At 39.8% G+C, this 16,862-nt stretch overlaps 1 protein-coding gene across 1 annotated transcript in view; it reads right to left on the minus strand.

Moving 5' to 3' along the window:
* Window positions 1-11,877, minus strand: part of LOC104166114 (ankyrin-3-like) — a gene marked incomplete at its 5' end in the record, with an annotated part of 43,771 nt that extends 31,894 nt beyond the window's left edge. The window contains 2 exons of the mRNA XM_009705940.1: window positions 3,838-3,936; window positions 11,779-11,877. Of these exons, the coding sequence (XP_009704242.1) occupies window positions 3,838-3,936; window positions 11,779-11,877 (198 nt within the window). The remainder of the gene's footprint in view (window positions 1-3,837; window positions 3,937-11,778) is intronic.
* Between the last annotated feature and the right edge of the window lie 4,985 nt (window positions 11,878-16,862).

The following is a 16,862-nucleotide window of genomic DNA, read 5'->3' on the forward strand; positions in this document are numbered from 1 at the left end:
TTACTTGGTCCTTCTAATGCCAAAATTAGATTCAAGTGCAGGAGCTATTCTGGTAACACACGATAGTATATAATCCTTAAATGACTGACAGTACACTATGTTTGCCATCATGAAGAAACAAACTTTTGCTCACAGATGTAGTGCCCTCATGTGACCGTAGTTAGCAAAGGCAAAGTAGCAACGTAAAACCAGCTAACAGCTCAGGTTTTCTGAAACAGATGATTTCTTTCTTCCCCCTTCCCATGGCCATATCATAACAGTAATGACAAACATTCAAAATAAAGGTGGAAATACACAGCGAAATAATTTTTAAAAGTGACATAGAAGAAGGATGGTGAAAGCAAACAGCCTAATAGTGTGAGAATTTGAAAGCAGTTTACATTCAGTGCTGAGAAGCAGACATTCTTGGACACAGTTAGATCTTTCAAGTAGGATTATCTCATGGGCATCTCACTTGTGATTTATGTTGGCTTGGATAAGCCTCTTTCCCATTCCCAAAGGCTACGACAGCAATTATCTGCATGGAAGCTTGATACTAGCAATGCATTTTAAATGTTTTCACTGTCTTTCAGTGTAGTTAAACAGTAGAGTTAAAAAAAAAAGATTAATTTCCCTCAGTCACCAAGCCCTCCTGGTAACAATTTTTAACTGATGGTGCTTTTTAGGTGAAAAATAATAAAACTTTATACACTCTTCTGTTCCATTTTTATAAGAAAGATCCTTGAGGTGAAAAGTGTCATTCTTCACAGTAACAGCCAATAAACCACACATTAATGGAGTAAGAAACTGAGAAGATGACATGGGACTCCCTTATATGAGAGACTTGTACAAAAGAGGCTGACACTGATGGAAAAGAAGGGAAGAAGCAGAGCAGCCACATGTCAATTTGGGAAAATCGGCAAGATGCTTGACAAGAATCTGTCATGGACGAGAAAAGTGCAGCAACTAGTCAGACTTTACACGAAAGAGCAAGAGACAAGACTGGATGCTAAAGAAGCTGATGAATACAAAACATCATTGGAATATTGTCTTTTGTTATGACCTAAACCAGGCTTGTTCTTAATTCTGTTGCAGTAGAAGATACGCTGCAATCTTACACAAGCCAGTTAATATTTCAACGCCTCTGTCTTCCCTTTTTTAACATTAAAATATTACACATAACCATGTTCTCCTGTCCCATACCCATGTTGTGAGAGACAATCCACCAATAACAGTAAGAAGTGATTTGGTACTTCAGGATGGCGCCACCATATAAACACTGTTATATTACTGTTTTGATGAAGATTGCCAAGAAAATCTTAAAAGGTCAGGAAGTTCAAGATTAATCAAAGATGTTGACAGTCATATGATACCTAAAAAAACCCAAAACCCCAACAAACCAAGAACTAAATCACCAGAAGAGAACCACAGAGGTGAAATAGAGTATCAAATGCCTGACGGGGCAAACATAAAATTATCAGTGATACATAGCTTATTTTGTAGCTGTGTCAAAGTACTTTCATCAGGGAAAGTGCCATTAACTCTGAATGGTGGGGTGGGGAGGTAAGGAAGGAAAAAGGAAGGAAAAAGGAAGGAAAAAGGAAGGAAAAAGGAAGGAAAAAGGAAGGAAAAAGGAAGGAAAAAGGAAGGAAAAAGGAAGGAAAAAGGAAGGAAAAAGGAAGGAAAAAGGAAGGAAAAAGGAAGGAAAAAGGAAGGAAAAAGGAAGGAAAAAGGAAGGAAAAAGGAAGGAAAAAGGAAGGAAAAAGGAAGGAAAAAGGAAGGAAAAGAGCCAAGCAAGCCTGGAAAAACAGTAATTAAAAATAAATGGACATTGATTCACAGAGATGTCATTTCTTGCACAGAAAATCATTGGCATACTCAGGACTAAAATCTGGTTTTCCTTTTGCTTGTAGAAAACCCCAGATAATCCATTAGATCATCGCTTCCCCTGAAAATAAATCTAAGGTTATTCCAGTGCAAAAAAGGGTCAGCACTACGCTGAACAATCCCTAGTAGGAAATAACTATCAAACTGCAGTCCAGTTATTCTGGAAGAGTTTTATATAACACGAGAAAACTTTGTGAAGTTCTAATTCTTTCAAAGATGTGCCCCATTTACAATAATATATGACTTAATTTGAAGAGAATGGAGCCACTTATTTTTGCAGAGGACAATACTGTAGTTTAGTGCCAAATGAATGGATTCATTTTTGTCATCCAGAGGTACCGCTACTTTGTAGCTTACCTTCCAAAACCAGCAGAATTAACACAACAGAGGGAAACTCGGGAAGCTCTGCACTTTCTTCTGTTCCCTTCTTAGCACATAACATAGTTCTCTCTCTTTCAGAGAGGAGGCTCCCATTTTGCTGAAGGTGTTTATATAAGCCTCTGCAGGTCAATGTCCAAAGCGTGTCTTTCAGCCTTGGGCTATTTCAAACCCACTGTCTCATGTTCTCATCTGCCTGATTTTAGCCAGTGAACTCTGGGCCAGGCCCTGTGAATTTCCTCAGGAAGAGGAACAAATCCAAAACCGATAGGCCTTAAACCGCGGGTGAAATTTAGTGATAATACCTGACAATATGAAATCCACGTGACAAAGAAATGTAGTTCCTTGGGAGAGGTTCTCATTTATGATGGTGGAAAACAAACAATGAGGTTCATGGTTTTTTTTCTTTAAGTAATTAATTGAGCTACCAGAGAGCATGGAAAAGCCTTACTCCCCGGAGTACGAGCTCTAGGCTCTGAGAGAGGCAGCGGTGTGGAGACGCACCCCAAGGGGCTCCTAGACAGCCCCTTCCTGTCTCCCCCTGCTTGTGAAGTTTGCAAGTCAGGGCTGTGGGAGTCCATGGAAACTCCACATGCAGAGGATGGGTGGATCCTGTCTGTCAGATTACCCGTGACAGCGCTTGCCAGTGACTCACTGAGCAGAGGAAAGCTGGTGCCAACCTCCCCAAAACAAATGCTAAATATATTCCAGTAAGGGGCGGGGGGGAGAAAAACAAAGAAGGGGAAGGAGAAAAGTAGAATATAGAAGGGCACTGAGACAGAATAGGACAGAATGACAGCAGAGAGAAATAAATGATAGAAGGAAATAAGAAACATTGTTGGAAATATATTGCTTACAGACTGAGAGAAAACATGTAGTGGAAGGTTATCTTGGGAAAGAACCTCAATAACCTACACAATCCAAATTTCAACCCTGAATGGGAAAGTCATGGATTGTAGTGGCACTACAAAGCAGGCTGCTGCACTGAGATTTAAAATCAGCAGTAACGGCACAGCAGAGACCACACCAGCAAAGTTCTGGCAAGTCCGTGCTTTAATGCCAACCCTTGAGTCTAAAGCAATCTGGTGCACCCTGGCACAGCTGATTTGAAATTCCCATGAAGAATTTTGCATGATAAACTGTAAAGAGAAAGTGGAGAAACTGGTAATCAGGCTAAGTCCTAAGGAAATATGAGCTGTCTCTGCAAAGAGGCATTGCGCTATTTTTATCTCTTATCTCTACTCTAGCCTTAGGGTAATTTGGTGCAAGCTGAAGATATATTGTAAACACCATGTATTTATTCCAGGATAGACACAGAGATTTTCAACTAGTGAAATTCTGAGGCATAGGGTTACCACACAGGCCTTTTTGGTTGGCACAGAAACCTTTTCTTGTGTATCTCAACACATTTTACATATGCAGACGTGCACTACATACGGCATTCACTTTGGAGATCTCCCACACAGTTACTTTAAATAGCTATGAAATAGGAAAGTTATTGTCAAACCCTTAAATATATGAGACATGCAGAGTTACATTAAAAAAAAAAAAAAAAGTACAAGGATTATCCCAGCAGAAGACAGTACTAGTTACCTTGGTTTTGGAAAGAATAGGGGCACCACGATCCAACAGCATTTCTACAACCTGTTCGTGACCACTTCTTGCTCCACAGTGGAGAGGGGTCAACCCATCCTGTGGGACACAAGCATTATAATCAATTAGTTTCAGACACAGTAAAATCTTGTGCATTTTTATAAAGACCTATGATGTCCTAAGTAACCAATTAATTCCTGAAGGATGCTGCTCTTACATAACTGAACAGTTGAACCTGTTTTTTCAAATGGACAGAGTGCATTTTGGCTCTAATTTTCTAAGCATGTAAACAGTCATAATCAAATTGGTGCTCATGCAGTGGGCTACTTACAGGCCCTCACTGTACATGCAGTAAAGTAGTAAATGCACATAAAAGAAAAAGATGAGATTGCACTTCAGGTACTTTTCGCCTGCATGCTTTTGAGAAAACTGAGTCTTTCATTTGTCAGGATGCATCAAAGTCAATGGATAGTCCTTTCATCTGAGAGAAAAAAAAAAATATCTTTCCTACTTAGACTTTTTTTTATTACACTGATTTTGACAGGTGTATAGCAGATGAGAAAACTACCTTAATCCCAGGTGATAAAAGTATGTTGGATTAACTTCTGTCTCTTGTCATGCAGATTGTACTTGTGTGACATCCAGCTCAATGACTGGTCTAGCGTCAAGGCATACTATCAATACCTCTTTTAAAAGAGTTTGCTTAGTACTAGTTATTATCATATTAGAAATACATCCCTTAAATAAGAGGAAGACTCTCTTGAACATTAACAGAGTTATTCCAAACTGATTGGTTATTCTTTGACCTGTACCCTGTTTGCAATGCTCAAGTAGCCTGCTGTACACGAATGTTATGATGAAAGATAGCACATATGCCTTGAGTAACTGTGAGTAAAGTCACACGGAGTTTTTCAATGCGGTATGTCAGAGCACTTGTTACAGTTAGTAATGTCACAGTTTCAAGAAAAATAACGAAGAAAAATTAATGTTTTCAGAATTAGTAAGAGCAAGCATCTGATTTGTTAAAAGTAAAAAAAAATATGCAGGAGATACTGTCACACACAGTGTGAAACACACATAAAATACAACAATACTGTATTTTCACTAAATACGTCAAAAGAGGAGTCTTTACAAGAAAGGCTGAAACTAATAAAGACAGAAGGTAAACATTTATTAGTTTTCCAAGTACAAGTCATAAAGGAAGGGGCCTTTTTCCAGTGTTTTCCAGCACTCTTAAAAACACATATGTTGGATTGTCTAAAATACATATGTCATATCATTTTTATAAAAAGGATTATCTAAAACTCCTTCTCGCACATCCCGTGCTTGCCAATTCATGCACATGCACTCCCTCTCTGTCTGCCTCTGTATGGCAGCAAGTACTATTAAGATACCTCCCCAGGCATGTTTTCCATGCATAATTACAATATTCTTTCTTGATAATTCCTAAACCATTACACTCTACTAGAACATCAGCTTAAGGCCTGCAAGGTGTAGAGGGCAGCTGAGGACAGGGATGTAGTGCTTCAGAAGGCCTTACACCTCTCCTAATAGGCCTATGAAAGCTGGCAGGCAGAAATTGTTGTGATTAACTTTTTCTGCTAGTCTAATTTAAGACCTGTATGGTTCTCATTGTGCATGTTCTGACACTTAAAGGAAGGCATATGTTTTTGATGTAGATGAAGAAAAGAGTTTGGTTCAGACTTAACTTGATCAGACTCAGGCAGTCATTTGTTCATGCAAGATGAACACAGTTTGGCCCACTATGTTCTTACTGGCATCTCTGGAGCTGATGCTATTGTCATTTTTGCTTCTTTCTGTTATTTCAGCCCATGAAGTACAGGGAAGGGCATCTTGTTAAAATGAGACTACACAAAATAAAGATGTATTGCTCAAAACATGTAAGTAAAGAGAAAAGATATCAAAACCCACAAACCGTATGTTTATCAGCTGAGTTGCAAAAGTTTTGCTGTATCTTCACAAGTTTTTGAAAAAGGTAATGCATATTTCCCATGCCAGCTGTTTCCATAGGCAAAGGCATACCAAGTACCAAGCAGAACACAAACAACTAACACAAAAATATCGCCCCCACAAAAACACATGTATGGGAAAGAAAATAAAAACCAGCAAGGATAGGTAACTAGAGGCCTGTAGGCAGGAGACAAAGATCATGTACATTAGATTGTTCATTCTTTTTTACTTCCTAGAATTATTACATTCTCCAGGCACAAAGAAAGATGCTCAAGGAGATCAGGCACAAAACTAAGTCAGGGGACATTTTCCAGATTTCATGCCCCCCCCAGTCAGTTCACCAACGTACCATGGGTAGCACAAACCAAGCTCACAGAGAATGAGACACATTTGGATCATCTTCATGCATTAGTCTAGACCCTTAAAGACTACTTCAGGGTTTCCCAGAGCACAGTGCCCCAACCCTTTCACAGTGCCTGGCCCTCCCGTGTTGTGCCCACAGCTGACAAGGTTCCTGTGGGACAGGAGGTGGCAGGCAGTCATGCGTGGCCAGCTAGAGCTCATTCTAGTCCACACAGCAGTCACTACCACCAGATGCATCACATGGTGTGACACAACATTACAATGCAATGTAGGTGCTTGTTGGGACAGTCGATCTATAGCTATTGTTAAGATGATGTCAGGACTCCCACTGTAAAGAGCAAATACCCTTGGAAGACAGCTCATTTAGTTGCAGAGATCTTTTTTTGTATTCTGAAAAGAGACTGTCTATTCACCTGGCTTGGTTAATTGCTATATGGTGCTAAAAGCACATGAAGAAACGTGCAGAGGCAATCTGAAACAAAAATCACAGAAAGATTTTATTGAAAAAAAAAAGGATTCTGAGATTAAGAGACTGCTCTGAACTCACTAAGACTTCACTGATTTTGTCAGGAGATTTTTTTACTGCTTATTTACTGTTCGTATAGACTATACTATGTGAAGCATAAAATATATTACATGTATTAGGAAGCAAACTTGCCTTAATATGATAGTCAGCAACGGCTAAGAAGAACCATTACAAACGATTATGACAATAATCTTCAGATTAAGGACTCTCTAAGTATGTGCTGACATGATAAATCATATCATCTGTATTATCTATCCCACCAGAGAGCCTGAGAGAAGCTTCAGCAAAGCCAGGAGGACAATAGGAGGAGTTCTGCTTAGGCACAAGATTCCCATAAGCGTTGCACACCCATCTCTGGGGTTGTTGCTCTTTCTTTAGCTTTTATTTCAAACACACTCAAATTAATGAGATCTAAGGATTGTTTCTGATCCCTGTTGAGATCCGATACCTGTGTAGCTCTCTGATCTTGTTACACTGGGGTCACAACTGGCTTGCCGTTAGCGGATGACGGTGGAGGCAGTTGAGCCTCCCTGCGCAGTGTGTTTCCCTGCCGCCACCTCTGGCTCTAAGGGACCCCTGAGCAGCACGGGTAAGCACAGATCAACCTGCCTGTGCTCCCCAGCTACCCCTTCTCTGTCAGTGCTCACCCAGGATTTCCCTCACATAATGGGACCCTCCGAGCTGTACCCCAAATCCATGGTAGCCTCAGTACCACAACTCTCACATCAGCAAGTATCAGCTCCTAATCCAGTCTATGAGCAATGAAATTAAGCACAACACCCAGTAAAAGATGTACTGTGAGGCAAATATTCAGCAAGAGCTTGTCAGACTTTGAGCCAAATCGCAGAGCCTGTCCATGTCCTCGGCAGGGGTGCAACTGGCACTGCACTCCCCGGAGCCAGAGGTAGAAGGCCTGCTTCCCCAGGGGAGCACTTACTGCGGCCTCCAGGGTTTATCAGCCCCATCACTGCTTAGCGAGTCTCCGTGCATGTGCTCCAGCCTAGCAGGGCCCTGTATGTCATGGTCCCTCCATGCTCTAAGCGTCCTGAATTCTTCACTTCATTGGCACTATTGCAAACTGCCCCTTCCATTCAACAGTGCAACAAACGAGGTTTGCTCTTCCTACAAATGCAAAATGCACTTAGACTGCTGAGCCAGTGTTGTTCTTGTAGTTATTTTACATCTTAATACATGTGGCTTTTCTGGAGCAGCTTATGTATGATCTGATGCATCTTAAAAGAGCATATCCCACATGTTTTCATGCAGATATGAGTGCTGGCCTGTTATTTAGCTGCAAAATCAGTAGAATGAAGATTATAAACACTTCTTGTTAATCCAGGCTAAAACTTGCTTGCTGCCTGCTTCAGACACAAATTCACTTTGGCATATACAGTACGAGACAGCCAAAGCAAATCATGCTAATTTAATCAACCTCGCTAATTAAACTTAATTTTTTAAAGTCTTTTCTGGAAGACAGAGAAAACATAAGTAGGGCAACATTCAGTAAACATGTTACATGAGGCATTAATAGGTCTTTGCTTAGAATGTTAGTTAAAAACCTGAATGATAAAAGCTGCCCTGGAATGGACAAAAGCAGCACAGCATTCTTGAGGAGTACCCTTAAGAATTCAGTACAAAGCCCCAAGTACCAGCTGCTAGACATCTCGCACAAAAAAAAAAAGACAGAGAGAAGATAAACAACTGGTTAAAATAAACAATGCAACATAAGCATGCACTAAAAGGAAAAAAAAAAAAGAGATGACTGAGCCTCAAAACAGTTGTAAGATGATTTTTTGAAATAACCTCATATGTTCACACGTTATCTCAACTCCTAACTACAGTATACATGCGTGCAATAATATTTACGGTGCTCATCAAATCCTATTCCTAATGAATATAGAGAAATTTGGAGCCCGTGGATGACGTTTACAATAATTTAAACAGGATAAGGATTTAGCCCTTCACATTAACCTTTTGTGCAGTACTTCAGCACTGCAGTTTCCAGGACCATCTGCCAGCAGCAAATGTTCGTGGAAATGACTAAGGAAAAGAAATCATTACCCCAACTTCTTTAATACTCAGGAAAGGTTTTATGTAAATTTATCTATAAAATGAATATATTCGTGAAAAATAAAAATAGACATTATGTGGAGCGTATTTCTAGTACACCATACAGAGAATGGATTGCAGGAACAGATCACAAAACAACAGCTGAATAGCTAAATCTGTCCCATCTAAGAGTCAGAGTAGCAAATCCTGGCCCTGTCAGTGTTTGGTCAACAACACAAAACAGTATCTTCAGCATACTCTTTTAAAGTTGAATTACAGACCTGATACAGGAGAAACAAAGGCCTAGGAATTTCTGCCTCTGAGCAAAAGAAACAAGCAATTTTCAAGAATTGTCCTTTCATATGGGTACAGAACTTTCGCCATTCACATTTAAGGAGTTACTTTGAGTTCCATAATCAACGTTGGCATTAAATAATATCATGGTGTACAAGACAAAAACTATTTCAACCAAACAAAAAAAATTCTGCTCATCTCTTTAAAACCTCTTAAAAAAAAAAAAAAAGAGGTCTCACATTTATAAATCTGGTAACAGAAGCCTCACTTATTTTCACATGCAAATCCCATCTGTTTATCAAGTTGTGTGTGCATTGTTGTGTGGGCAGCACCTGCCCCTTGCAGAACACCACAAGGCTGGGCTCTGACGGCATCCAGCTGATTGGCATGTCTTGATTCATGTATCAGAAAAGGCAGCCTTGGCTGCTCTTTGCTTTTCAATACATTCAGTAGTGGTGATGCTGTTGCAAAAGGGTATGACTGAAGCTTTTGTCATCTGGTATTTTTGTAAGGCCATTCTATGCCTGGGACGTTAAAAAAAGAATAGTGCTTGAAAAAATGAAATGACTGCAAAGTTGACATACCTCAAATCATCTGCCTTGGAAAAAAAACATTGGGTCAGGTAGGAATAACAAGAGAGATTTAGCAGGAACATGTGTTATACCAGCTCACAGCAATTAATCTTTGCTATTGAATATGAGAACTAGGCAGATACTCCTGAAACAATGTCTTTTTTTCATCTAGCACCACATTACTCTCAGCCTTCTATTGATTATCCTATTGATTTGTAAATCCTTCCTAATCCATTCCAGCAATGCTCTTCCCTTTTCTCAATCATGCAGCTGTCTGCTGGGTTCAGTGAGTCTCCTCGGCAGAGGCACACACCGCCCAGACCACAGGCTGGTAAACCCTTGCCAGGATGAGTCAGTGCTGCCAGGAGCAAAACTTCCACTTAGTCACTAACTGCCAGAAAACGATGCCTCTGGTAATGCCAGAGAAGTGCAATGATGACTGACACACGTACAGCTCAAGCAGGAGAAGTTATGCAAATCCTTTCTGATTTATGGAGAGGATGGGTGTTTGGGGAAACAGGCAGTCTCTGGGAGAAGTCAGAAAAAAACAAACCACCACTTCATGAACCACACTCATCCATTGCCTTTTGCCTCACTAGAAAGCTCTGCCAGACTCAGGAGCTGTTAATGCTTCTGCCCTCTTCCTGGATCCTGTTTCCGTCCCAGCCTCTATTTTTAGTTACATAAATTCTCCTAACGTCTGACCCTGGAGCCTGTGATACAGAAAATGAAGCAGATCATGAATTTTCATTACTAAGAGAAAATAACAAGCTGGACTCCAGCTATTTAAAGTAGTTCTCCCTGATGTTTTGGCTGCAGTGGACCATATAAATGCTTGCAGAGAGGAAGCAAATAGTGCCCTGTCATGTCCTTTTCTCCCTGTGCTGACCAAATGCACATCTGTCACATCACCAAAATGGTAGGCACACACCCCTCAGCGTGGCAGCCCCCATGTAGGACATAGGAGGCTGGTATTTTAGTCCAGAAATTATACCCACCGTTCACATTATCCATGAAAAGTCATCGTTTCCATATTCCCCAATCAGAAAAACCAGAAACATTTTACAAAGAAATCATGAGTGACTTCTAAAGGTAAAATAGAAGAAGAACTAAAGAAAAACATGTGGAGAGAGTGAAGAGATGACAAAATAAATTGACCCAGTTTCTGAATTTGCCACAGAAATAAAAAATACAAGTGTGCCTCAACAAGCACTGCAGGAAATCTCAGAGACTGCTGAAACACTGCAAAATCAAACAGAAACCCGTGGATGCAGTAATAATTGTAGAAAAAAATATTCTTAGATTATTCATTTGTTTTGTTTAGAATTATCCTGGAGGAAATTATACAGAATAATTAAAAATGGAAGATGGATAAGTGATACACTAATATTTCCAGAAAATAAGCATTGTCAAAAAGTTACAGGCACAGCTCCTGAAGGTTACCTCATGTGCACAGGAGCGTGTTACAAAGACTGCCATGACAGCCCACAGCACCACTAGTTTCTAGGTTTGCTTCCAAATATTTGAAGTTTTTCCTTTTCTTTTTGCCATGGTGTAAGTAAATAAAATATCCCTAAACTGGTTTGGTTGAGTTTTAACCACAGCAATTAGATATAACCGTATGCATCAATCTTCTAAGTCACTCAGCGGATAGAGTTAGGTGTCAACCTGATGGAAACGATCCCTACGCCTGGCACATTTGCTGACAAATCCAAGCCAGCAGCTAAGCACCCAGTCAGAGAGAGGCTGAGCTGCATGAGACTCATCAGCAACACGGTGCTCTGGGACACTGCCCTGTGGGTAACAAAAGGCAAACACACACTGCAGTTCAAAGTTACGGTTTTAGTACTTAAATTCTGAAATATCTGAATTGAATTCTTGTCTTTTAGAATTTTCCTGTATATTCACCTCTACCTCCCAAGTAGCTAGAAGCAGCTCCTAATTAAATGCTCTACAGAGAATATGAAAAATTGCTGGTTCTGATCTTTGCCATACATGGTGTTTCACACACTGCTTTAAGACATGTAAATTGTTAGCATCCTGCTGCAACCATTTTATAAAAAGGAAATGCAGTCCAGCTATGGTAGCCTGCCAGGAAGATGAATGATTTGTACAGCAAGGCAAGAATTCCACACAGTCACTCACAGCATTCACACTTAAGCTTACCCTTGTTTTGGCATCAATTTTAGCTCCTCGATCAAGTAGGAGTTTGACCATATTTGCATTTCCCCTCTTCGATGCAACATGCAACGGTGTGATATCGTTCTGTGGAAGAAAAAAACCCATGGAAGTAAATATCCATATAGCTTGCTTTCATGAACTTGGTGATCAGTTTGCTCACAGAATGGATTATGCCCAATATAGTAAAGCATAACACAGCTTTGTTTCCTCAGGGGCACGAAAGCAAAGGGAATCTGTGTTTATCCACATATGTGAATTACTGAACTGATACCTCGACATGTATCTTATGAAGGCAAACAATCAAGTTGTGGTTGGAGTTGTAAGATGACACAATTGTGCCTCAGTTCTCAGCTTTTGTATAAGAGTTAAATTTATGCAATTTTACTGACTAAACCCTAAAAATTTAGTTCAGCTATAGTTGTTTCTGAGCATGTAATAATAGGGATTCATACCTTACAACTTCATTTGCCTTGTAGGAGCCACAGAAAATAAATAAAACCATTACATCTGTATGTCTAATTCAAAAGCAACAAGATGCCAGTGCTATTTACTTTTGATCATTATCAGCAAACTCCGAAAAGCTCATAAGCACCTTCGTTTCAGTTACATCACTAATTTCACCTACCGAATTTGTTCCTCTAATGATACTGTGCCTCAAGTGAGACTGTAAATAGGTGTATAAATAGGTGTATGTGCTTCCCTCCGAGGCACCTGGCAGGCCAGCAGCACACAGTGATGCTGCGCATCGAGGACAGTTACATAACCAATGCCTGCGCGCGCACACACACACACACTTTTTTAACAAGATGTAGCTAGGATGTTCCTTCATGCTCTGATGAATCCTTTATCTTGTGGTGTATGAAGGCCACATCCCGTATATATTTGATCATATGGAGCCAAGTAAAAATAAAAGGATTTAAATAGAGCATGCAGCTACTGAATGAAGACAAATAGAATTTTAAAGAACACGGTTCTCTGTATTCAGGGGCAGTGCAAACAGCTGGCTGCGTAAAACCAGCTTCCCTGTGACCAAGCAGAAAGCGGTAAGTTTTAGCGAGCATGTGTCCTATGGCTGACGGAATCAGAAAGGCACCCATCGCACTGAACAGCTAGACAGCGGTACAAGTGTCTCACCTGGCCAACAGATCGTTTAACAGTGCTTCCTCAAAACTGCAGGTGAGTGGAGTGATAGAAAACCAGTAGTGGAAAAAGATCCCCTCTCAGATGTGACAAGCTGACTCACAGCCTAATAATAATGCTGAGTACCGAATCCAGTATGCTACATTTTCATTTACAAAAAATTTCACTATGAAGCTAACTCACAGCTACTACTAGTAAGTACTAATTAATATTATCACAGAGGTAAAATACATTTTAGCAAGGTGAAATGACAGAGCTTCTTTCTCCAATATTAATGATCATTAGGACACCAAAGTGACTACTGTTCCAGGGTAGCTTCTCATTTATTAAAAAACTGAAGTAAACCAAAAAGATGTTTAGCACATTAAATGAAAAGTATGCTATGCCTTGTCCTTCCAGTGATGTAAGACTGTGTGATCACTTAATTTGTAATTTGTGAGTTGGTTTTGAAAAAAGAATGAATTCTATCTGAAGGGGAGTTGACACTGGATATAATATGGGGTCAGTATATTACTCTATCAGCCAGAAAGAGGACAGAAAAAGAGAGGAGAAAAACAATTATGAGAAGATACCTTCCGCTTTTCTTCTCTTTCCAGGAGGAAAGATGTTACTGAGGTCAAAGGGAGAGAAACGAATTATACTTCCCTGAGAAAAAACAGTAAAGGAAATAACTTTCATGTCTTCAAGTAAAGGGTACTGCAGGTAATTTAGACCAAAGGACCACCTTTTTCCACTTGCTGGGGTTGATGGGCAAAGAGGTTAATTCAGCCTAATAGACCTTAGTGCTGTTAATATGTCAAAATAATTTAGTACTAATAATTTACTGTATCACACACAGACTAGAAGAAATGCCTTTTCTAAGCATCACTAAAGAAATAGAGGAGGAAGGGATGGCATTACAAAAGGTAGAACAAATACATATTACAATTTTGGTTCTCATTCCTATTGACACTAAGCTAAATCAATCTAGTGCTGCACAGGGGAGGGTATAACCACATAAGATGTGCTTTTTGGATCTAACTATTTGCCAGTCCAATCGTTCAAAGCTCCTGTTGCCTTAAATGAAGGAGGGTTGATTCTAGAGTAGATGGATGAGTGCTGGCAGATACACTCCTCAACTCCAAAAGAGATGACTTCCACTTAGCAGTTGAGGTTTAGGTCACACTCATTGCTTGCACCAGGGGAAAAAAAATTAAAAATACCCAATTTCATGTTCAAAAAGGAGTCCTGTTCAAATGACCTTCATATTTCTGGTTAGCACTGAAACTATCAGGACAGTTCAGTTCTCTCCCAGCTTCTCACAGGGGCGAGCACCTTGACTGGGAATGTGGGGAAATTCTCTAGCACCAAGTAACGACTGAGCTCACCTCTGCAAGCTGGAGAGCTAGCAATCCATCTTTCCTCCATTTCATCATCTGTCTTTATGAAAAATGTATTAATTTAATGTCTCTACGATCTTGAAACCTTGAGTTAGATTTGGTTGAAAACAGGCAGTAAAAGTTGACATTAGGAAGAGACAGATGGATAAAGGATGGGATCACTTTAGACACAGTTCGTTAGGAAAACCAACTACACACGGCTACTCTGAAATAACGAATTGAGGAGAAATCAAAGAAACAAAACCCTATATGCCCAGCGAAATGTCTGTCTATGGATGCTCAAACTCAGCACCTTTTTCCTGGGAGAAGGGCATTGCAGCACTCATTCCCTGGGAAGGAGGACGTAGTTTTCATTGTACTCTACTAACCTATTCAGACAGTTCATAAAGATAATTAAGAAACAAAGAAGAAAAAGCATGTTTAGCCTTTTTCAGCCCTAAGAGCTCAGAAAAAACACTGTGGGGAAATGAAGGGGAAAAAAGAGACAAGGCCAGTCTCTATTCAGAATTTAATTTTGCCCTTTCGCCATTTGAGCTTTTACTGGTAGCGAACAATATGAAGTAACAGTTCTGCTGGCTGAGAGTTCTGACTCCATGCAGACGAAGAGATGCATTATGAGAATGTTTGAATAATCACATGCTGAAGTTTAAGGCAAGCAACTTGTCTGTGGTCAACAGTGTGTTGTGCCAAGGCTTAAAGAATTATAAGAATTATACCTAGACGTATCATGCATATGGTGCCTTCCCATCTCTCATCTGACAATTAAGAATGGGAACTGAGAAGTGAATAAATCTCAGATAATCTCATCATGAATGTTTCTGATGACAAAACATGAAGCAAGCAACTCAATTTGAGTTGTTTGTACTTGTCACAAGAAACTAGAGATAAAAAAAGCTTCATAATGTGTACAGCTTGGATGTAGGTTATTATCACTAAAACTGTGGTATCAGCAAACAATACAGCAACCAAATGTAAGGTTCTGAATTCTTGAGTAAATCAACAGCATCTGCTGTCTTTTCAGTCTATTTTTATCTGTTTGATCTTCTATAAATTTCTCCCTTTGTTCTTAAGATAGAATAGTAAATCAGGAAACTTTTGAAGATGTTTTCCTGCAGTACTAAAGATGAAATGCATTTAAAAAGTTGCCATTAAAAGATGTGGTTCAGATCTAGAATGTCTGTTGGAGTGCTTCTTGCCTTCGCTGTTGAAATATCAAATGCTGGATAATGTCTCGGGTAGACCCCTCGACACTGAGATCCAACTTGCCATTCAACTTCAGAGTTAACAAATTCTGCAAGAGAATTGTGAGAATAGCAACCTAAAACTATGCAATAAATGCTCATAGGATTATAAACTGGCACATAGCCTTTCCTCTCTCCCTTGGCAGATTTCCTGGGATACATGAAGTACTCTGAAACTGTATAGAGCTCAAAGTGTGACAGATTAGATGCATACATTTTTTCTCTATACCTCACAAAATTGTGGATGGCTCTTTTGCCTTTATCTCTATCCATTGCCTGCTGTAGCCTCCACCATCTCACACAAGACCTGTGCCTTCCTTCGGAGTCGCACAACATCCAGAAATACGATGGGTGAAGAATGACCTGGTTTTACATTCAGTGGCTTTTGCTTGTGCCTGATTGGAGGAAACAGTAAGCCCTTTCAGCAGCAGCTCTCTATCTACAGATTCACAAGAAAATTCAAAAAAACTTCGAGTTACCCTGTGCTAAGCAATAAGCCACCTACATTTCCAATCTGAAATGAGAACAACTCCCCTCCGACACATGGCGTTATCCATCATGGTTCACCACAGCAGTCAGAATTACTCCTATTACAAATTAGCAACACAAATGGTGAGGAAGTCAGAAAAAATAGGGGAAAAACTTAAAATTGACAGAGTGCAAACACAGTATATCTTATAAATTTTATTTTAATGCATTTAGAAAATGAAGAATTCCTCCTGGTTTCTGGTATGCTATGCTGTCCTATGGGATTTCCTCTTTCCCCCATCAGACAGTCTGAGTTTACAAGCATAAGGATGCTAATCATAAAGAGAAGTAAATGTTTGCACTTAAAGTATCATATTGGGCTCTGAAGTGTACCTTTGAAAAAAAGGACACAAAAGAAAGGGCAAACCTTTCCTAGTCATGTGCTGCATTGTTTTAAATGCTGACTAACCAGCAGATCATGTCGGGACTGTGAAGACTTATGGCCAGCATCATGGAGACTTGATATTTCTCCTCGCTACCAATGAGAAAACCTACCTCCACCTCTGAGCTCTCCTCCCAGCCCTTAGTGGAGTATAGTTTTAATAAAAAAAATTTCACTTCATAATCTTTGCTTTTTTAAAAAAGTTTCTTACCAAAATATTCAGCTTAACTTGGAATTTAGTAAGATAGTCCTTTCTCAGTTCTCAACTGAGAGTAGCCTCTGGGAAGAGCTTATTATCAACAAAGAATGTGTGAATAAAACAGAAGCTGAAAATAGCCAGACTGCTAAAGCAGAAATTTCCTATACAGTCTGGAAAATCCCTCCATCATTATGGGTTCT

The sequence above is a fragment of the Cariama cristata genome, unplaced genomic scaffold (genome assembly GCF_000690535.1).
Source record: "Cariama cristata isolate BGI_N322 unplaced genomic scaffold, ASM69053v1 scaffold42268, whole genome shotgun sequence".
In the NCBI taxonomy this organism is placed as follows: Eukaryota; Metazoa; Chordata; class Aves; order Cariamiformes; family Cariamidae; genus Cariama; species Cariama cristata.